The sequence below is a fragment of the Protopterus annectens genome, chromosome 12.part0, assembly GCF_019279795.1.
Source record: "Protopterus annectens isolate FY-2018-M chromosome 12.part0, PAN1.0, whole genome shotgun sequence".
NCBI lineage: Eukaryota > Metazoa > Chordata > Ceratodontiformes > Protopteridae > Protopterus > Protopterus annectens.
The window spans coordinates 333,003,610-333,027,826 of NC_056746.1; the positions used below are offsets into that span (position 1 = coordinate 333,003,610).

Here is a 24,217-nt window from a genome sequence, read left to right on the forward strand (position 1 = left end):
GTCTCGGGGTCCTTTTCTTGACAAATGGTGAGTTCACCCCCCAGAGGCAGGGGGGGGGCAACTCTTTTGGAAGACACCCCTACAGAGGCAGAGAGGGTCTGCGTAATCAGAGTTCCAGAGACTCGTTCCCTGGACAACCTCACCAACTCTTCTGAAGAGCAACTATATTGCTTTCCTCTGGAAGCAGTCTGGGAACGTCTCTCTGCACCTTAATGCCTGGCTATTAATTACCACTGATTTTTGGTTACCAAATTCCATTCGATTCCTACCCAAAGCCACCAAAACAAATTCCCAACATTCCACCCAGTCTAAGGGAAGAAGCAGCTCTACAGATAGAAAAGCTGTATCAAAAAAGAGTCATCCAAAAAGTCCCATCAGACCAAATTGGATCTGGATTCTACTCAAGATTCTTTTTGGTGGCAAAAAAGACAGGGGACTGGAGACCTATTTTGGACCTCAGTAGTTTAAACAAGTTTGTCACCCAGACAAAATTCCAGATGGGCATGGTTCAGTCCATCCTTCCCTTTCTGGAGGAAGGCGATTGGATGTGCTCGGTAGACCTTCAGGATGCGTATTACCACATCAAAATGGACAAACACTCCAGAAAGTTTCTTCGCTTCTGGCTAGGAGCCAATCATTACCAATCCCGCGCTCTGTCCTTTGGACTCTCTACAGCCCCCAGAGTGTTCAAATGCATAGCAGCAGTGACAGCTCACTTGAGACTACAAGGATTCCGGATGTTTCCATATGTAGATGATTGGCTCCTTACCGCCCCCTTCAAGCACCTACTGTTAACAGCCTTGTATTACACCCACTCTTTGGCAGATCTTCTGTGAATCTCTATAAACTGGGAGAAATCCAGTCTGACTCCAACCCAATCTTTGGAATTTATAGGGGTGATTTTCAATACCTGTTCTTGCTTAATCTCTCCCAGTTCACAGACTGCAAACACTAAGGATCCAGGTCCGAGTTATACTCTGCCACAACATGGTTTCAGCTCGAGATGTCCTGCAGCTGTTAGGTTCAATGGCAGCATCAGTATCAATAGTAGCCCATGCAAGGCTTCACATGAGATTCCTACAATGGCTTTTATTAACCCAATGGTATCCAACTGTCATCCTTTGTCTTTCCAGATTTGAATAACAAATCGATGCCAGCAAGACCTAACTTGGTGGATGAAGTCAGAGACAGAACTTTGGAGCCAACCCTTCCACCCCTCTCAGCCCAGCGCCACTGTGACCACGGGTGCTTCTCTGATGGGGAGGGGGCATTTTCAGGGAATGACAGTCCAAGGCACATGGTCCGATATAGAGGCCAATCTGCATATAAACATTTTAGAACTGAAGGCAGTGCTTTTGGCGTTGCAAGCATTCCAGTCTACCCTTCCTTTGGGAACAATTGCTATCCAATCAGACAACATGTCAGTAGTTTGGGTATATTAACAAACAAGGAGGAACCAAGTCTTACCCCCTATGTCGAGAAGCCATGAGAGTTTGGCAATGGGCTGTAGATTCTAACCGCTGTCTGATAGCAACACATATCCCGGGGAATTCTAACATGATTGCAGACAAGTTGAGCAGATGCATTCTTTTGCCTCACGAGTAGTCCCTCAACTCCAACATAGCGGCAAAGATTTTTAGCCATTGGGGTCAGCCTTGCTGCGACCTATTCACCTCCCTGTCCAACCACAAATGCAGCAACTATTTTGCCCTAATTCCCCTTCAGGGGGAGTCCCCGAGAGACGCTGTAATCCATAACTGGCCCACGGGACTTCTATATGCTTATCGCCCCATCCCTCTGATTCTTCAATTCGTGAAAATAGCTCTTCAGTTGAAAAGCAAAGTGATCCTCATAGCACATTATTGGCCTCGACAGGTGTGGTTCCTCTTTCTCCAGCCTCACCTACTTTGCCGACCATGGATTCTGGGTCCAACTCCAGATCTTATTTCTCACCCCAAGGGTTGGGCCACCCGACCTTGACCAGTCTGAAGCTCACAGCTTGGCTTCTCCACTTCCCCATATGCGTAGTACAAATCACCAGGCATTGTAATCTCTCCTCTCCAGTAAGTGACATTATCCTGGCTTCGCATAAACCATCCAAAAAACCAGACAAAAATACCGCCAGTGCAGGTAAAGCCAGATACTTAAGCAACAAACACTAGTATCGTAATCAAACCAGCAGATAAAGGAGGTGAGATAGTTATTATGGATTTATCATACTATAATAGTCAATTGCAGCTGTTATTTGACACAACAGATTGAGTTGGTAAATTATAAGCAATAACACAAATAGTTACACAGGTTAAAATAGCATCTATGACATGCACTTGAATGGACAAATTAATTTAGAAACACTAGAATACTTTTATGTACGAGCAGCTAGAACATCATTTATTTACGGAGTTCCAAAGATACATAAATCACTCACTATAACCCTCCATTAAGACCTACAGTTTCAGCTAATGGTTGGGTTACAGAGCCAATTTCCAACTATGTAGAATTCCAACTTAAAAAGGCTTTTAATTCATTCAGACACTATAGTTAGGGATACAGTAGATTTTTTAGAACAACTATATAACTGGTCTCAAGCAAGTACAAATATGATAGATTGCTATTTAGTAACACTAGATGTTGATGCTTTATTTACATCTATACCCAATGACAAGGGTATAGAATTTCTAAGAGAATTTATCCATCTCAAATCTGGTTTCTCAGCGACAGAAACTGAAGCAATATGTTCATTAATAGAATTTGTTCTCAATAATAATGTATTTTTATTTCATGATTTAGTATATAAGTAATGTAAGGGAGTGCCATGAGTATGCCCATGGCTAATACTTATGCCAGTTTAGTAGTTAACAATGGGAAATCCAATACATATTTGATACAACTAAGAATCCATATTTGAATGGAATATCTTTCTATAAACTTTTCGTCAACGATATACTTTTTTTTTTTTACTATGGAATGGTACCTTAGAAAAATTTAATAATTTTATTGAATACTTAATATTTAACTACAGACTTTTTACGTTTTAAATACAATATTAGATTTAATCATATAGATTTTTAGATGTACGAATACTTAAAAATGCAAGGGGCGAGTTGGACACAACTCTTTTCAAAAAAGTAAAGAACACTTATCCACACAAGCAATCTATGGACCCACCGCATATCTTCAATAATTTAGTTAAAAGCCAACTAATATGAACGGTTAGGCTTAATACTAATAGAGAAACTATGAGTCAACAAATGCAACTGAAGACTTTAAGGATAGAGGTTATACATTAGATGTCTTGCAGACACTAAATAAACAAATTAATGAGAATTTAGGTCAATTACGCAATCCAGTGTTTTCAGGACAACATCTTACACACAAAAAAATCTCAGTATTAATAACTCTAGGGAAGGACTTAAGAAATTTAGATGCATTATACCCTATGATGGCAATACTTTCAATATTAAAAAAATTATTAAGAAATATTGGCCCATGTTGAATCATATTCCGGCTTTTCAGAATAACACCATCCATAGTTTAAGCTTTGTGTATAAGAATTTAAGTAATCTTAAGCAGAGACTTTGTTGTAAAGAACAGGAAAAATATGTTAATTCTACCACAATATGGGAAAAAGGCACATATCCATGTCATAATTGTCAATTCTGTCAACATATTGATACTAGTATTACTTTTATACATCCATTAACTAAGAAATCTTTTATACTTAAAAGTCCGGGTACTTGTAATGCAATCAACATTATTTATATGTCTAGATGCACACAATGTCCAGCATATTATATAGGAAAAACTAAGCAAAGACTGAAAGATAAAATATGTGAACATCTATCAGAAATTAGAAGAGAAATGGACATGCTATGTTTAGACAGATCAAAAATACTGACCCTATGCATACTTTTAAGTTTTTAATGTTACAAAATGTCCATGAGACAATTAGAGGTGGAGATTTGGATAAAAACATAGAACATCTAGAAAGTAAGTGGATTCTTAGATTTAAAGCTAATATATATCCAGGCATTATGTTAAAACCTACACTTAAAAAGTTATAAGCTAAGCTTAAGTAGGTCTTCATGCTGTTTAATTGTGATGTTTATTTTTATGTTTATTTTCATTTGTATGTGTATTTCAGTTTAATGAAAGTAGAATTTTTATGAAGTGATTTTAGTTTTTAGGTATATATCTTTTTAATTGTGAAATCGTTGTTTGTGATCATGACTCTCTAAGTGGTTTAATGATGGTTGATTACTGTTTTGCCTGAAGAAGCATATTAGCGAAAGTATTAACTAGCCTTTATTAAAGCTTACTTCTACATCATGGTGCCGGTTATACTTTTATATTTTTTTGTTTACTGTGCTGCTTAAGTATCCGGCTTTACCTACATTGGTGGTATTTTTGTCTGTTTTTTTTTTTTCGCATAAACCATCCACCAGGAAACTTTATGTTGACGTATGGAAAAGATTTTCAATTTGTTCTAGACAGAGAAAACTAGACCCATACTCAGCACCGGTCTCTGCTGTACTACAGTACTTATCAAACTTCTTTAAAGAGGGTGCCATAGCATCAACTATATGAATTCATTTAGCTGCCATGTCAAACTTTCATAATGGATGTTTATCGTGTTACCCTGCTGCAGTCATCACACTTGGGTTATCCTGCCGTCAGGCAGTCCCGCAGTCGGCCCGAATTCCAAAGTCTTGGTCCGGCGTCGGCTGCTGTCGCTTCTTCCCTGACGTCAGTGCGCCAGGGATATATAAGAGGCATCCAACGCCATTTTCTTCAGTCTTTCTTGACGCGCGGTGCCCGAAGCAGAAGCTGTTCGCAAGTGCCAGTCGGCCGACACCTGAGATTTTCGATTTGAATTTCAGTCCGAAGTCTTCAATAAAGCTAAATACCCCGTTGGGGAACATTTTCTTGCCTCAGTCCGATGTCAGAAAAAGTTAAAAACTGCATTTCTTGTGGGAAGCAAATACCTCATAAGGACTTCCATTCCTATTGTATTCCTTGCCTAGGCCCAGACCACGATGTCACAGGTTGTGGGTTTTGCACTAGGTTTAATAAATGCACTATCAAACGCCGTTTTGACTTCGCACGGCATTACTTCGGTAGGAAATTTAATTATAACATGCCGTCGGAGCAGCCGACGACCGCAATTCATAAAAAACGCAAGGATAAGGACAGGCAGCCTAGGAATAAGCCAGACCCCGAGGCCTCAGCTGGGCCTGTCGCCGGTTCTCCCGTTTTCAGTGAGGCGCCTACGCAGCCCCTGACAACCGCAGAGCTGGAACCGCAGACAGCTGCCGACTCCCACGCAGAGTCTACTAGGCCGATGCAGCCATCTACTGACACCGGAGCAGAATTAGACACCAGTGCAGAGGAAACACCTTCGCTTGCAGAAGGTGTCTTCAGACTGACTACACTCACCATTAAGTCTTATGCTAAGCTTAAAACTCCTTTAAAGCCTAAGAAAACTGTTCATCAGTCTACAGGTCAAGGCCCCATGCCTAAGAAACAGATGCTTAAAATGGCTGAAGATTTAATTGCCCTTATCAGGTGTTCCCATCCCCCTCCTGATAAAAGACCAAGACAAGAGGAGGATTATGCATCCTCTGACCAGGTTTCTCGCTCCTCAGATTCTTCTGAAGAACAGGATTACACTTTTCCACCTTATGAGTATTCTGATGCTGAAGAGTCTATTCCCCCAGCATCTCCCCCTGAAGACTACTCCTTTGGGGAAACATTACATACCTTGAGGGAATATTTCCACTGGGAAGGCCAGGATTACTCAGATTCTAAGAAAAGGCTCCGAGAGTTCCTTTTATTACCCCAGCACAGACCTCTTGCTATCCCTCCTGTTTTAGATATTGTGGATGATGTCTACTTGGAGTCTAGTTTAAATCCAGACTCTCTACCTCCTGCTCCTGCCAAACCAGACAGATACTACAGAGTGCCTGAGTCACACAAATTCCTTTATAAAAGCCCTAGAGCTGACCCAGAAACCATTTCCCAGGGTCCTAAGGGAGCAAAAGCTTCTATGGCTAAAAATCCTGTGCCCTCTGAAAGAGATTCCAGAGCCTTAGATTGATGGGGAAAGAAAATATACACCTCTGCAACTCTGGCTATGAGAGCATTAAATTGCCAGTTTCACATGTTGAAATATCAACAATTCCTGATGTCTCAGTTAAAACAAAAAATGAGCACACATTTAGAACAGTCTGAATTCAAGGAAATGCAGGATCTGTTGCATGCAGCTGAACAGGTGGGCAAGCATACTTTGCAATGCGGTTTTGATTCATTGGAAGCTTCCTGTAGAGCAGCTGTTACTGGCTCTGTCATTCGTAGACATGCTTGGTTAAAAGAGCAAACCCTCCCTGACCATGTTAAAGCAAAATTATTAGATGCACCTTTACAACAAGATGTGTTATTTGGTGTCAAAGCAGAAGAGGTTTTAAAGAAAATGGAGGATAAGGCTAAATCTATGCAAACGGTCAAGGATTTCTTGCAGGTACAACCCCCTCGCTTCAGCAGAAATTGGCCAACAAAAAAATTGGTCTTTTCCAGCTTCAGACAAATCACAGAGGGGCAAATACAGATGCCCAAGGGGCAGAGGTCAGTCACAGGGCCCTTACAATCCTCGCCAATGGGGTTCTGCTACCGAGAAAGGAGGAGACGACAGGCCCCAAGCTAGCAGAAGGCAGACAGAATGACTCTATCCTCAAACTACCAAGCAAATCTCTCCTGACAACACCCTTGGGAGGAAAACTAGCATTTTTTGCAGACAACTGACACATCATCACAAAAGACAAATGGGTTCTAAACATTGTGTCTCAAGGATACAGATTCCACTTTCATACCTTACCAAGGATCAAAGGAATGCCAAACCTGCCACCAAATCAATGGGCAGAGGCACAAAAACAAATTGCAGCTCTCATGAACATGAGAGCCATTCAACAGGTACCTTCACATGAGCAAGGACAAGGATTTTACTCAAGACTCTTCCTAGTTCCAAGAAAGAACAAAGCATGGATACCCATTCTGGATCTTTCAATTCTGAACACCTATCTGCAAGTGCCAAATTTCAAGATGCTAACACTACAGCATCTTCTTCCCATGCTGGGCAAGAATGCTTGGTTAGTCACTTTGGACCTCAATGAGGCATACCTGCATGTCCCTATCAGACAAAATTGCAGAAGATACCTCCGCTTCATTGCAGGTTCAACGCATTATCAATTCTCTGCACTGCCCTTTGGCTTATCTACTGCGCCCAGGGTCTTCACAAAATGCCTGGTACCAGTAATTGCATACTGCAGACAAAGAGGAATTCAAATATACCCATACCTGGACAACTGTCTTATTCAAGCAGAAAGCAAGGACATTCATTTACAGCATCTGGCATTTGTCAAACACCTTCTAAGTTGCCTAGGGTACACAGTAAACGAAAATAAATCAAAACTAGTGCCCTCACAAAACAATATTCCTGGTGCCAGCTTGAATACAGCCCAGACAAACAACGACAGCTGTTTCAATATTTCAAAATAATGGCAACAAAGACCCAACTCCCTGCAAGAAAAATTCTGCAGGCCCTGGGATTCATGGCATCTTGCATACTACTAATACCATTTGCAAAACTGCATATGAGGAAATTACAATGGTACCTGAAAAGTGTATGGACTCAGCACAGCCACAGCTTGGAAACAATGATTCCACTCATTCCCTGCCTTCAACAGGAGTTTCTATGGTGGGCACAGGCATGTCACCTCAACAAGGGTCAGCCTTTCACCTTACCCACAGCAAGGCAAACTATGACAACGGATGCATCGGACTATGCCTGGGGAGCACACATGGCAGGACGGTGCATTCAGGGCAAATGGACTGCAGATCAGAGACACCTGCATATCAATCAAAAAAAAATGCTAGCAGTGCAGAATGCCCTAACAGCTTTCAAGGACCTTCCACACCCAGGACAACTACTAATAAAGACAGACAACACCACAGTAATGTGGTACATAAACAAGCAAGGGGGCACACATTCCTACCCTCTATGCAGGCAAGCAATGACCTTGTGGAACTCTGCACTGTCTTACCAGGTTTAATTACAAGCACAATTCCTGCCAGGAAAGAAAAACACATTGGCAGACGACCTAAGCAGAAACATCATGGATCCACACGAATGGAAACTAGATCCACAAGTATTTGCAATGATAGCTCAAAAATGGGGGACGCACAGACATAGATCTGTTTGCAAACCCCCACAACCACCAACTTCAAAAATTTTGCACAAGGACCTTCCATCCACTAGCTTGGAAAGTGGACGCCCTCTCATTCAATTGGAAAACATTAAGAGTGTATGCCTTCCCTCCACTGTCTCTTCTAGCAAAGGTACTGCTGAAAGTCTGATTAGAGAGGCCACAAATGATTCTTGTTGCACCAGACTGGCCACGCCAACACTGGTATCCAGTTTTAAGGAACATGGCCCAGGGCCCACCATGGATTTTGCCACAAATTCCTCACCTGCTCACCCAGAGAGACGGTCTGATTCTACACAGCCAGCTCAAGACTTTAAACCTGGCTGCATGGCAAATTACCTAAACAACCAGCCAACACCTTTATCCAAAGCTTTTATGGATGTCATTCTGGAGGCCAGGAGGCCCAGCACCAGGAAAACCTATTCAGACAAATGGAAAATATTTTGCGCCTGGAACCAGGCTAAAGGCCTAAATCCCCTGGAGCCGAACATTCCTCAGATTCTACAATAATTAACTGAGATGTTACACAAAGGACTTTCCCTTTCCTTTTCATCTATTAAGATCCCCACGCCTCAGCAATTTCAGCTCATTACAGCATGGATCCCCCTTTATTTTCACATCCACTCCTAAGACAGTACCTCAGAGTGGCTAAGAACTTAAGACCGCCAAGGAGAGCTCCATCACCTACTTGGGATCTCAACTTTGTCCTGGAAAAGCTTACACTGCCGCCCTTTGAACCAGCTTTTTCAACTGATTCAAAATTTCTTTCATGGAAAACTGCCCTACTACTAGCAATAACCTCAGCTAGAAGAGTCTCAGAGCTACAGGCACTAATGGCAGTGGAACCTTTCCTCATTTTTCATCAAGACAGAGTTTCTCTACGAACTATACACACACACACACACACACACACACACACACATACATGTGTATATATATATATATATATATATATATATATATAGGTGTGTGTGGGGTCACTTCAAAATCCTGAAAGCTCAAAATACTGAAAACTCATAATACTGAAAAACATACAGGACACCAACATTGACTGTATTGCAGCAGAAATATATACCGAAACATATTACTTATCTACAGTTATAAGCAGGGGGGCAAGCCCCCTGCATCCCCTGCTACTTAAATATATATCGCACTTCACAGAAGGTAATGGCAAACATACCATTACATGCTACATGACTGCCTTTTGTAACCTTAGTCATGTTCCCTTTTAATGTACTATACTTCAACATACCTCATCTTAGTGTAGTGAATTGCGATCTCGGAGTTGATCTGTTTAAGTAGCAGGGGCTTTCCCCCCTGCTTATAGTTGGTTTAGACCGATATGGTTTATCTTTTCTTTGTTTCTGTATGTATTTCTGCTGCAATGCAGTCAGTGTTGGTGTTCTGTATGTTTTTCAGTGTTATGAGATTCAGTATTATGAGTTTTCAGTATTTTGAGCTTTCAGGATTTTGAAGTGAACCCATATATGTGTATATGTATACATATATATATATATATATATATATATATATATATATATATATATAGATATATATGTGTGTGTGATATCATATATGTATGCATATGTATAGGTATATGTGTGTGTGTGTATATATATATATATATATATATATATATATATATATATATATATATATATATGGATCTACTTTGACCCATCAAAATTACACTTCAGTGAAATGCAGTTACGCTAGTCCATTTTTTGCGAAAGTGCATTTATCTGAAAATGCACTTTCACAAATATCAGTTTAGCAAACAGAGGTCACTGGTTCTGAGATCCTGTGGTGCTACAAGTACAGAGTTTCTTCGGTGGTGTGTTGGGGGGGGGGGGGCTTGTTGTAGATCGCGGTACAGTGAAGTTAAGGGAATATTCCCTTTTCCATATTGTAGTGTGATCTCGTAATTAGTACATATATATATATATATATATATATATATATATATATATATATATATATATATATATATATATGTGTGTATATATATATATATATATATATATATATATATATATATATATATATATATATAGGGGTGCAGGGGCTTGCCTGCACAAATGTGTTTAGAGTATTTTTTTTTTCTTTTGTGGTTCTAAACTGATTTTCACGAAAGGGCATTTTTCGGATAAATGCACTTTCGCGAAAATGGACTCGCGTAATTGCATTTCGCTGAAGTGTAACTTTGATGGGTCAAAGTAGACCCATATATATATATATATATATATATATATATATATATATATATATATATATATATATGTGTGTGTGTATATCCATTTATCTATATATCTCTCTGTATGTGTGTATATATATATATATATATATATATATATATATAGCCAAGACTGCAAAGGTTAACACTACTTTTACTGCTTTACCTGTACATTATCCTTAGTGAAGGTAGTGGCAATAAAATAAAATAAAGATTAAATTTGCAGGTCTGCCTGTTAAGGTAGCATTCCCATAGCAGATCTCGGCAGTGATGTATGTTATGACTCAGTAAAGCTTTTGTGTGTCTGTTCAGCTGATGCAGCTTGATCTTTTTTTTTTTTTTTTTCAATTCTTTTTTCGGACTTGCCCAGTGTCTCACCTTCCTTAGCCTCTTCTGACCATTCCTCCCTAGCTGATAGCCTGGCATCCTTTGACTTGCAGTTCATTTTTTCCTGTCCAGGGGACCTTGAGAGCAGGCCAAATTCTGAATCCTTGGATTTCCTTGCCACATCCCACTTAACCTCTCCCCATTAAGTTGCTGATGAAGTTGCACATCCCTCCAGGATGGGCAAGTTGGCATTGGCCTTTCAAGCTGATCCTCACCTGCCTGGCCAGTTTAGACTCCATGGTGCTAATCAAGCATTGGTCACTTAGGTTGTAGTTAAGGCGTGGCTTTATCCCTGTACATCACGGGATACTCTTGCATGTATGTTTGTCTCTAACTCTGGAATGGGATTCTGGTTAATTAACTCACAAAACAAGAGTTTCAATGTAATCTAAATTTGCCTTGCTATAATTTAAACAACTCTGCTGCAACATTATTGCTGCAGCTGTATAATTTGTTCATTTTTTTCATTATAATTGTTACTCTTTTGTTGCATTGTGTTACTTTAGATATTAATTTGCAGCTTAGCGTTCTTATTTTGTAGTGAGTAATATCATCATGTGATGTCTAAACATTGGGTTTGTTGGTCATTATTTTCATATCAAACTGAACAGTGAAAAGGCTAGCATGGTGATTCCTGAAGAGCGGGAAGGAAAAGATGATGCAAATCTTGACCTTAGTCGAGATGCTACTCCTGCTACTGCAGTAATGGACACGCGTAAATCTGGTAAGTGATGATAGAGATCATGTGTTGCATTTCATTATGAATTTTTTGGTAATTAGACTTTTTTGTTTTGTTGTGTAGTGAAGTTAAGAGAATGGGGAGCAAAAACGGTGTTTTACTACTTTGAAGTGCTGAAATACCAGAGTTGTCCCAGAATTTTTGTGGGCTTTCTTGATTTACAGCTTCATTACGGAGAATGTCTTTGCCATTTCCCTTCTCTTTTTTGTGTTGTTTTTTTCATCTTCAGGTCTCATCATGCATGCCCACAACACTGTGCTCATTCATGTCCTGGATTGTTTTTGTTCACTCAAGTTTCTGAAGGAAGGCAGACTGTTCTCTCATGAAGAAATGCCGTGAAAGTACTTATCCATGTCTTTGGTATCTGCTGCAGCACCTGTGCAGTAAATTAAGCTTTTGCTTAAATGTGGGCCCTGGTTGAAGCATGAGATATTTTATCCAACACCTCAGGCCTCTGGAACACCAAAGACTGCTTTTCAGTATCATCAGAGGAGATGTTTGAGAAAAGATTATAGGTTTACTGTGGTCCTAGAGAGTTAGATTTTTTTGGTTAATAGTGAAACAAATGGACCCAGCTGAGTTTTAGGAGTTTGCTATCAGAAAATGAAGATAATACTGTGAAGGCCTTCGACCGTAAGGACTTTTTCATCATTGCATTGCATGGCCTTGAAATAGGTGGGCAAGGCTACGAGTATGTTGAAGTATAAAGTAAAAATACAAAGAGACACACTGATGCAAAGAAAGCTTTCTGCTTAGTCAATGTTAAATGAGAAGTATGAAAGGAAAATATTAGTTATTTGGGATTTGAAACCAAGGCCTTAAGCACTCTGTGGTGGTGGTACTGCCATTAGACTAACAGCTGGCTGTGGACTGACAGGTGTTCGGTTTTCCCTTGAGCTTTTTCCTTTCCCATCCCAAGGGGATCCAATACATTAAAGTACCTGACCGCCTGAGAAGACATGATCAACAGGTCATGATGCTTTGCCAGAGATGGCCTGCGTCTGTCTCCCTTGGGTTTCAGGCTTCTGGCAAAGGCTCCTGCCTCCCCCATAGTGCTTTTTTTAGGCAGTGCCTTGAGGCCAAAACTACCAACATGAAAATTTTGTCAAAACATAAATTAAAGGTCATGCTGCTAAATGCTAGGAATCTAAACATGAAACTGCACTCATTGCAAGCATTCTTAACCCTGGAAGATGCTGACATTTGTGCAATCACAGAAACGTGGTTCACTGCTGCAGAGAGCACCCCAGCCATACCAGATTACACATCCTGTCATACATTCAGACCCCAACCCGTGGGCAGCAAAGCAAAACGAGGTGGCATTTCAATATATATTAAAGACATACACACGTCCAGGCTGGTCAAACAGTGTGATGCACGGGAGACACTCCACGTGCAGTTAACCGTTGACAAGACCCATATTCAAATCATAACTAGCTACAGGCCCCCAACTTTTATTTAATTTAATTATTTAACATTTGTTTACTGGGAAAGTCCGACTTCAAACCATGCCAATTTTCAGCAGAGGCCTGGGGACAAATGCTCTAAATGCATGTCTTTGACTCAAGATGCCCACTCCACCTGTCTGGACCTCTTCAAATCTACCAAGATTCAACCCTTTACCCTGATCCTGGGTAACATTAACTGTTCAACCATAGTTTGGAAGGACTACTCATGCTATAACACAAATGCCCAGAGTTTCCTTGAGTTTGTCAGTGTATGGACCAGTTGGTCGACACCCCCCACAAGAAGTGATAATATCTTGGCGTTGGCATTAACCAACATGAGTAACCACTGCAGCATCTCTACAGTCTCATCCTCCCTGGTAAGATCTAACCACAAATGAGTCACTTTTGAAGTCACCATCTCCCCAGCTTGGGTCAAACAAAAAAAGTTCTCCATATGTGATTGCATCCTCCCGAGGGAAGATATAAACAGCTTCACAGCTCCCTCCCCCTCAGTAGAAACTGGCACAAATGTCCAAACCTACACCAAAGTACTGTGTGAGCATTTATGCATGGAATCAGGAATACCCGAAAGAACAAAATCATTCTCAAGGAAGAGGGAACTTTGTCTGGTGGACATTTGCAATAAATAAACTCTATAATAAAATGAAAAAATTGCTGTCCGGGACCAAGAAGTAGGAGGTGCCTAATTGGAAAGGACACCACATACACAAACACCATAGATATAGCCAACCTGCTAGCATACAGGTTCAGAGAAAACTTCAGCCCTCTGTCCCCCCATCAGTAAATCAGGACATCCCCAGCACCTGCCCCCTGCCTTTATCTCTAGGGAGTAATTCATCACAGCCCTCTCAAAGGCAGAAAATACAACCTCCATGGGACCTGATAACATCTCAGGCTGCAGTCTGCATGAACTCAGGCTGGAACTTTCAACACCATTAGGCATCCTCTCCATCTAAAGCCTGAATACCAGCTTTGTCCCAGCTGAGTGGAGAACAGCCACTGTCATCCTTTTGCACAAAGGTGGAGTGTCCTCCGATCCAGGAAATTATAGACCCATTAGCCTGATCTGCAAGGCCATGGAACGGATTACCATAGACCTCATTAACAATGACATTGGCAACCTTCAAACACTTGATCCCACACAGTTTGGTTTCATCATGCAGAGATCATCCCTGTTAAATTTGGTTGACTTCTTTGAGACATTCACCAAAGCCATGGATGAGGGGAAGATGGTGCACACCGCATACCTTGATCTGGCCAAAGCCTTCAATACTATTCACCACTCTGGTATAATAAATAAAGTCTCTCAACTAGGCATCAGTCCATATGTTACCAGATGGGTAGCAAACTGGCTCACTGATAGAACCCACCTACTCAAAATAGGAGAAGCCACCTCAAGCAGTAGACCCATAATGAGTGGTGTGCCTCAGGTTCAGTCTTGGGGACTCTTTTGTTTGGGACATACTTTTCTGAGGTGCAGGCCAAAACCAGTGGGCTGTGGCTGACCAAGTTTACAGATGACGGCAAGCTGGGTGCTGTCCTCATTTCCCCTGGTGATGTGGACATCCTCCAAGTGGGTCTCACCTAAACAAATGACTGGTGCCAGAAACATGGCCTCAGGCTGAATGCCAAAAACTGCATCATCATCCCCTTTAGGGAGAATGACGTCCCCACAAATTTGCACATTAATAATAAGGTCATAAGCACACAGTCAGTCATGAGGGACTTGCGCACCCAGGTTTATAGCATACTGACTTTTGACCACCATTTTGCCTTCATTGTACGGAAAGCTTTCTACATGGCCCACCTCATTACCACGGGTATCTCATCCAAGGACAAGGAGGTCATAACATCCATGTATTCTTCCCTTATAAGACCCATTATTGTACCTTACAAAGCACATGCAGCAGCTGGAGAGACCACAGAGGTTCCTCATCAGGAGAATCCAGGGCCTCAAACATCTACCCTACACACAAAGGCTAAAAGCCCTGTCCCTCTACTCAGTCTCACACAGACTGCTCAGAGGTGACCTCTGTCTGGCATACAAAGCAGTCTCAGACCTTCCCTTGATGGGACTGCTGCATATCCACTGCATCTGTGACCTCAACCTGGTCTGTGACATCAATAGGACTTGTTGGCAGGATAGATTTGTGTTCCAGAGAGACCCCCTTCTGTGGAATAGACTCCCTCTCCATGTCAAACAGAGTACCTCATTAACCCTTTTTAAGTGCAGCCTGGATAACTGGATGCAGAACAGAAAATATGCCCCTGGGATTCCACCTGCATCCCTGCTGGACAGAAGCATCAGGTGCTGACTTTGTGGAACATTGGCTAAATTCTTGGCTAGGCTTGTAAGGGCCTCAGGGCCAATAGCCTAGTAACTTCCTTTGATCTACTGGGAAAACGCCATCATAGTGGTGCTGACTGTGTGGAACATTGGCTAAATTCTTGGCTAGGCTTGTAAGGGCCTCAGGGCCAATAGCCTAGTAACTTCCTTTGATCTACTGGGAAAACGCCATCATGGTGGTTAAGGTAAAATTACACACACACACACACACACACACACACACACACACACACACACACACACACACACAGCCTTCTGTCTAGGTACTTTTAGAATCAGAAGTTTGAAAGGAAAATATAGCTCTCGTTTGGTATAAAACCCAAGATCTCCAGCTTTTTGTGCTGCCATCACTGCCACTCAGTTAACAACAGCCTCTGTGCCAATAGGTGTTGAGATTTCCCTTAAAAACTCTCTCTTCTTTCAGCTAAAATACCCCTTGAGTGGTGATTAGGATCAAATTGTAAACATACTTGCACAAACACACAGACACACACCAGACACACATGCAAGCAGAGAAAGCCTTCTAATTGGGCACAGTTAGAATCAGAAGTCTGAAAAGAGAATATTGGCGCTCATTTGGAATTTAAACCCAAAACCTCCAGCATTCCTTACTGGCATCACTGCTTCTGGCCTAAAAAGCTTCTTTATTTTTCAGCCAGAGGGCAGCACTGTATGACATTGCAGTGATAGTGTGGCTCTTACTTCAGTGACGGCTAGTAGCACAAGAGGTTTCTTGCTATTGTTGTACACCAGAATCTCTTCTTTATTCCAGTGTTCGAGTGGCCCCTGTGTGATCATAGGAGATTACTAGGCTATTGACCCAGAGGTCATTTTAAGCCTAGTTGTTTCATCCCAATGTAATACCATATAAATGCTAGTCAGTACCCAAGATTGCATTTAGTAATGACTGCCCATGTGGGTGCTATCCCTGGTAAGCATTTACAGTGCCCCATCCACTCATCCAGGTTCCTGTTGAGCAGTGTCATGAATTGGTAGCCTGTTCCAAAGACATAGCAGTCACTGGTAGATTAATTTGTCCCTCCAGCATGCCCTGTTTAAGTCACAGGCCATATTTAGGTCCCTGGAAACACTTAGCCCTAGTCACGTTTGATTTACGGATATGCGACAAGTTCATTAGGTTTGGGCTTGGATTGCTCTGTAGACCAGGCATAAGTCTCCCCTAAGAAGTCTGTATGATATGGAGTATAGTGACGGGGTGCCGAGTATATAGTGTTTATAACCTCTTTTTTGCTCTCAAGGTAATGCCTTTACTAATTAAGTGTGCTACATAGAAAGCTTTCCTTACTACAGTAGACACATGGTGGTCAAAGCTAAGGTCACAGTCAGCTTGTGATCCCAGGTTTCTTACCACTCTATGTGGACTTAGGGTATTGTTGTTGAATTGATAGTGTGAAGGGACATTATTTGTGCTGAAGGGAATGATGATAAATTCCTGTGCATTTAGCTTGAGACCATGATTAATACACCAGTCGTTGGTGTGTGTGAGACCCTCCTGGAGTATACTGACATCATTTGGGGATTCAGTGGTTGCACCTAGTTTGCGGTTGTCTGCAAATTTGGTCAGCCAAACTCCTTAGTTTTGACCTGGACTTCTGAGAAGTATGTACCAAACAGTAGGGGGCACAGCACTGACCCCTGTGGCACCCTTCTGGTAAAAGGTCTGCTGGTTGATACAGAGTCACCCGTGTGTCTGTTGGCAACCCATCTTAAAACAAAGGGGTTTGCATTCAATTTGCTACGTTTATTGGTAATGTCTGAATGTGGGTGTGTGTTGAAAGCCATTGCCATATTGAGGTATGCTGTGCACACAAATCTGCCCTCATCAATGGCCCTGGTCACATTTTCAAAGAACTCCACCAGATTTAACAGGCAGGATCTGCCCTTGAAGCCAAATTGGATAGGATCCAGGGTTTGGAGGCTATGTATTTTTTTATGAGGTCCATAATAATACGTTCCATGGCCTTAAAGATGAGGCTGGTCAGGCTTATGGGTCTGTAATTCCCCAGGTCTGTTGCTAGGCCACTTTTGTGGAGGAGAATAGCTGTTGCCGTTCTCCATTCCACAGGAACAAAGCCCGTGGTTAGGCTGTGATTGAAAAGCGTACCTACGGATGATGGTAGTTCATGTTTTAGCCTGTTTAGAAGACAGCCTTGGGTGTCATCTGGTCCCATAGAGGCTGTGTTTTTTGCCTTGGACAAGGCTTTGAGGAGCTGCTCTTCAGATATATAAGGTGTGGGAGGGGGTTGGGGAAAGGTTTGAGATAAGTTAGAAGGGGTTAAGGGAATGAAATATTCACCAAACCTGTCTGCTAGCAAGTTTGCCATCTCTGTGGGGTCATTGTGTGTGATACCATTGGTCACTAGTTCTGCACATAATTGGGTCTTACCTGTTAGGCTACTTATGTAGCTGTAAAAGGCCTTATGGTTATCATTGGCTGTACTTACTAAGTTTCGCTCAAAGAAGCCCTTGGAGGATTTGACAAGTTGTCTTATTTACCTGTTGAGGCCAAGTTGGGTGCTTTTCTATTGTTGGGACCTTGCCTTTGTTTTCTTGGACAGCAACGTTTTGGATTTATTGTCATGTTTGTTGATGCTGGGATGTCCACCATGTCATCTTGTTTTTACTTGGGGCTCTGGCTTTGATTCTTTCTGGTACAGCTGAGTTTATACACTTATGCAAGTGATTGTACAGGGCTTTAGTGTAAGCTTTGGGATAGTTACCACTTCTAACTTGTGTGGGGCTTGAAATGCATTTATACCTTTGCCTAGGAGGGTAAAGCTGGCCTTGGTGATGTTTTTTAGTCTGATTTCACCCTTTGTGAGTTCTGGTGTTAGTGCCAGCTCGAAGGTGACTGATTTATGGTCACTTTTAACTTATAAGGGTATGACAGTTGCAGTAGTGCATTTGTTTCACATGTTGGTGAGGACCAGGTCTAGAATGTTTGTTTGTTCCTTTTGTTGGTGGTATGGGCAGTTTGTTCCAGGGCATTTGAATTGGCAAAGTCAAGGAACGTTTGCACTAACATAGGTTTCCCAGTCGATGGTGGGATAATTGAAATACCCCATAGCCAGTGTGTTTGGTAAAATTTGGATTGCCTCCATTTGGTCAAGTAGGCTTTGTGGGTGTCGTGACCCATGGAGGGGATCTTTAACTTAACTGACATTGGCTTGAATGGGTATCATACCCACTGTAACCTGGACTTGGAATAACTCCATGGAGTTTCCCCTCTAACTAGACAGGAGGTGAATTTATCTCTAATATAGATTGAAATTGCGCCTCCTTTGATTTTTCACACAATCATTTTGCAGTCTAAAGGTGTGGCAGGCATTGTAGCCCTGCAAGGCTGGGGTACTCTGTCTGGCCTTGAGCCAGGTTTCTGTGACTGCACAGACATCTCCATCTCCTAGTGATAGAAGTGATTCCAGGGAGTGCAGTTTTTGGATGTCCTTCAAGGATGCATCTGCAGTCCTAACATATGGGTTGTCCTGCCTCAGGCAGCCCTTCGGTTGGCCGGATTCCAAAGTCTGGGTCTGGCCTCGGCTGATGTCGCACTTCACCCGACGTCATAGCTGCTGTCAATTGGGTATAAAGGCATCAGCCGACGCCATTTTCCTCAGTCTTTCTTGCTGCGCAGTGCCCGAAGCAGAAGCTGTTTGCAAGTGCCGGTCGGTCACATCCAGAGATTTCTACTACCGAAGACTTCTAAAAAGCTAAGTACCCCGTTGGGGACTCTTTCTTGCCTCAGCCGATGTCAGAAAAAGTAAATAATTGTTTAACTTGTGGGAAACAAATACCTCATAAGGATTTCCACTCTTACTGCCTTCCTTGCTTAGGCCCAGACCACGACGTAGCAGCTTGTCTAGCCTGTGCTTCCTTCAACCGACGGACACTTAGACGTCGGTTGGTGTTTGCGGAGGAGTTTTTTGGTCCCGCTTTTGCTTACAAAATGCCGTCGGACACTCCGACTTCACAATTAGCTAAAAAGCGTAAGGAAAAGGACAGTGTCTCGGTTTCGGCTGAAACAGAGTCCTCGGTTCTTCCTTCGGCCGAAAGCATACCTCCGACAGCCGAGGCCTCACACAGCATGGCTGAATCTGCTACTGAAATTTCTCCTGCTGTAGCAGGCACCCAGGATTTATCAGATACTATTCCTTTAGACATATCTACTCCTGCACGTGGAGCTGCTAGGCCCCCTGCATCCATGTCTATCAAGGCTTTTTTCTAGGGCTAAAGCAGATAAATCTTCTAAGGCCTTGCCTGCTAAAACCCCCTCACACAGGCCTAGCTCTAGTTCCCAAATGCTCAGCCTGGCAGAGGATCTCATTTCTTTGATCAGGGGATCCCAACCTCACCCTGACAGGGCCTCTCATCCCCCTCCCGAGAAGAGGCCTAGAGCAGAGCACCCTGAGCCAGTTTCTACAGATTATTCCTCTGATGTTTCAGAAAACTCAAATCCTCCAGAAGGCCCTTATTCTCCATATGAGGACTCTGACGCAGAAGACTCCATTCCTTCTGCCTCTCCTCCTGAGGAATTTTCTTTTGGGGAAACCTTGCATGCTATGAGAGAGCAATTTCAATGGCAGGGCCAGGATTTTTCAGATTCTAGGAAAAGGCTAAGGACCTTTTTACATTTGCCACAGCATAGGCCTTTAGCCATTCCTCCAGTACTAACAGTTGTGGATGATGCATTTAATGATGCTTGTACTGCCCCTGACTCTCTTCCCCCGGCCCCTGCTAAGCCCGACAGATACTACAGGGTCCCAGACACACATTATCACTTGTATAAGGCTCCTATTGCAGATCCTGAAACTATTTCACAGGGCCCAAAAGCTGTAGCAACTGCCTCTGCCAAAAACCCCCTCCCCTCTGAAAGAGAATCTAGAGCATTAGAGAGATGGGGTAAAAAAGTTTATACTTCTGCTACTCTTTCGGCTAGGTTAGATCAGCTAAATAAAAAACTATCCTCTCCTGAGCCTATAGACCGTAAGTCCCTTCAGGATTTGGTACATAACACTCAGCAGGTCAGTAGTCATTCCTTAAAATGCGGCTATGATGCACTGGAGGCTTCCTTTAGATCAGCTATGACTGGTACAGTGATCAGAAGGCATGCATGGTTAAAAGAGCAATCCTTACCAGACCATGTAAAGTCAAAGCTCCTAGATGCTCCCATGGAGAAACACAGTTTGTTTGGCTCCCCTGCACAGCAAGTGTTAAAGAAGGTGGAAGAAAAAGCAAAATCTGTCCAAACAGTCAAGGATTTCTTACAGGTCCAGCCTCCGAGGTTTAGTAGAAATTGGCCTTCGAAGAATTGGTCCTTTCCAGACACCACCAGAGCACAGAGAGGCAGAAATAGGCGCCCAAGAGGCAGAGGTCAATCCAGAGGTGCCTACAGGGGACGTCAGTGGCAGCCTAACAACCAGAGAAGTACGGCCACAGATCCAGCTACTACCACTTCCACAGGACAGTCACAGTGACTTGGCTCTGATACCGCCTACCAGGGAACAACTGGAAGCACCCTTAGGCGGAAAGCTAGCCTTATTTTCAGTAAACTGGCATTACATTACAGGAGACAAATGGATTTTACAGACAATAGACAAAGGTTACAGGTTTCACTTCCATACTCTACCAAGGAAGAGAGGAATGCCAAACCTACCACCAAACCAAAAAACAAACGCTCTAGGACAAATCAACCACTTACTAAGGATGAGCGCTATAGAAAAGGTACCGTCTATGGAACAAGGACAAGGATTTTATTCCAGACTTTTCCTGGTGCCAAGAAAAGAAAACCAATGGAGACCTATTCTCGACCTGTCCGCTCTGAACACATATCTCATTGTTCCAAAATTCAAAATGCTGACCCTACAGCAACTTCTTCCTATGCTGGGCAAGGAGTCTTGGCTGGTGACTCTAGATCTCAAGGAGGCATACCTGCACGTCCCTATGCGACCAGATTGCAGAAGATACCTCAGATTTCTTGCAGGATCAGAGCATTATCAATTCTCAGCATTGCCCTTTGGCTTATCTACTGCCCAGAGTATTCACGAAATGCCTGGCATCAGTAATTGCTCATTGCAGGCTTCAGGGAATTCAAATTTATCCATACCTGGACGACTGCCTGATACAAGCGGACAACAAGATCAAATTAACAAAAGATTTGGAAAAGGTTATTCACCTATTGCAAGCCCTGGGATACACAGTCAACATAAAAAAGTCAAGGCTGATACCATCCCAAAGGATAACATTCTTGGGTGCAGAACTGGACACATCAAATCAAATGGCATTTCTCACAGCAGAAAAGCAAAAGCAACTACCACTCTATTTCATGGCATTAACAACGCAGAACCAGCTTACAGCAAGGAAAGTCCTGCAAGCCCTGGGTTACATGGCATCCTGCATAATATTGATTCCACATGCCAGACTACATATGAGGAAGTTGCAATGGTACCTAAGGAATTTATGGTCTCAGCACAAGCACAGCCTAGAAACCCAAATTCCAATAATTCCATGCCTGAAGCAAGAATTCCTGTGGTGGGCTCAGGCCTGTCAGTTGAACAAAGGACTGCCTTTCCACAGCCCTCACCCAAGCCAGACTATCACCACGGACGCCTCAGACCTCGGTTGGGGGGCGCACATGGTAGACAAGTGTATACAAGGCCTATGGACACAAGACCAGCTGAACCTACACATAAATCAAAAAGAGATGCTGGCAGTGAAACAGGCAATTCAGACATTCAGACCGTTTCTTCAACAAGGCCATTTGCTGATAAGGACGGACAACACCACAGTTATGTGGTATATCAACAAGCAGGGAGGCACACATTCATATCCTCTATGCCGGATGGCAATGGACCTGTGGAATGTGGCCCTGAACCTCAACATTCAGCTCCAGGCCATATTTGTGCCAGGAAAAGAAAATATACTAGCAGACACCTTAAGCAGAACTACCACGGATGCCCACGAATGGATGCTGCATCCAGACATCTTCAAATCCATTACAAAGAAATGGGGGCTACCAGAAATAGACCTGTTCGCATCCCCACACAACCACCAATTGAGAAAATTCTGCACAAGGACATACCACCCACTTGCTCGGAAGGTGGACTCCCTATCCTTCAGTTGGGAAAACCTAACAGCATATGCATTCCCACATCTTCCTTTGATGCACAAAGTGCTACTGAAGATCAAAGAAGATCACCCAAGGATCATCCTGATAGCTCCAGACTGGCCGAGGCAGCATTGGTACCCGCTACTGAGGAGTATGTCTCGGGCACATGCATGGCCTCTACCTCTAGTTCCTTTACTGCTAACACAGAACAACTTCAAGATCCTGCATCCAAACTTGAAAACACTGCAGCTAGCTGCTTGGAATCTTACATAAAACAAAATAACCCAGATTTATCTCAGAGGGTTAAAGACATTATCCTGGAGGCTCGCAGACCCTCCACAAGGAAAACTTATTCAGCAAAATGGATAAGATACCTCATTTGGAGTGCAGCAAAAGGAGAAAACGTATCATTGGCAAACATAGCTAACATCCTGGAATATTTAGCAGAACTTTTCCACAATGGCCTGTCTTACTCCGCCATTAAGATTCATGCATCAGCAATTTCAGCAGAATACAACATGGATCCTCCAGTCTTCTCTCATCCTCTACTCAGGCAGTTTCTAAGAGGAATTAAAAATGTAAAGCCTCCAAGGAAGCCACCTTTGCCTACATGGGACCTGAACTTTGTGCTAGAAAAGTTAACACTTCCCCCTTTTGAACCAGCAGCAACAGCAGAATTACAGTTCTTATCTTGGAAAACTGCTTTCCTGCTTGCAATCACTTCAGCAAGAAGGGTTTCTGAATTACAGGCATTAATGGCAGTACAGCCCTTCCTTATCTTCCATCAGGATAGAGTGTCCTTGAGAACAAACCCTACTTTTATGCCAAAGGTGGTCTCCAGGGTATCATTGAACCAAGCAATCCACCTACCAACATTCTTCCCCAACCCACAGAACAGGGGGGAAAGACTACTGCATACCTTGGATGTGCACAGGCAATTGCGCTACTACCTGGACAGAACCAAGAACAATAGAAAAACTGACCAGCTTCTGGTAGCATATGCAACAGGAATGGAAGGAAAAGCAATTTCAAAACAGACAATCTCAAAATGGATAGGAAATTGCATTAGATTTTGTTACTCTTTTCATGGAAAGACAACTCCAGAAAACATCAGACCTCACTCCACAAGGGCTACAGCCACTACTACAGCTTTCTTACGAGGAGTGGCTACCAAAGACATTTTAGAGGCTGCTACTTGGAGCTCCGTGCATACATTTGCCAAGCATTATAATCTACCTTTATACTCCAGATCCCGAGCAGGTTTTGCCACTGCTGTTTTGCAAGGGATCTTAACTACACCATAATCTTCTTAGTGCCTCCTCCCCAAGTTTGGCTATGGTATTCTACCCATATGTTAGGACTGCAGATGCATCCTTGAAGGACATAGTACAGTTTTGTACCTACCATAAATGTAGATGTCCGAGAGGTATGCATCTGCAGTCAAGATTACCCACCCTCCTTCCCCTCTGTGGTACTCCTAGGGTATTTGCCCATCTTGTAGCTGGCTGGGGGAATCTATTATGGTGTATTTGTTTGTATATATGTATATACATGTTTATTTTTGTTTGCTCTCTACTGTTTGGAATCATTTGCATTTATCCAAATTTAGCCTTCCTAGAGGGCACCTGGCATCTGGGGCAAGAAACACTGAGGAAAAT

At 42.6% G+C, this 24,217-nt stretch overlaps 1 protein-coding gene across 1 annotated transcript in view; it reads left to right on the plus strand.

Annotated features, from left to right (window-relative positions):
• Positions 1 to 24,217, plus strand: part of ERCC4 (ERCC excision repair 4, endonuclease catalytic subunit) — a 516,254-nt gene that overhangs the window by 397,716 nt on the left and 94,321 nt on the right. Inside the window, exon 10 of the mRNA XM_044089409.1 lies at positions 11,490 to 11,602. Within this exon, the coding sequence (XP_043945344.1) occupies positions 11,490 to 11,602 (113 nt within the window). The remainder of the gene's footprint in view (positions 1 to 11,489; positions 11,603 to 24,217) is intronic.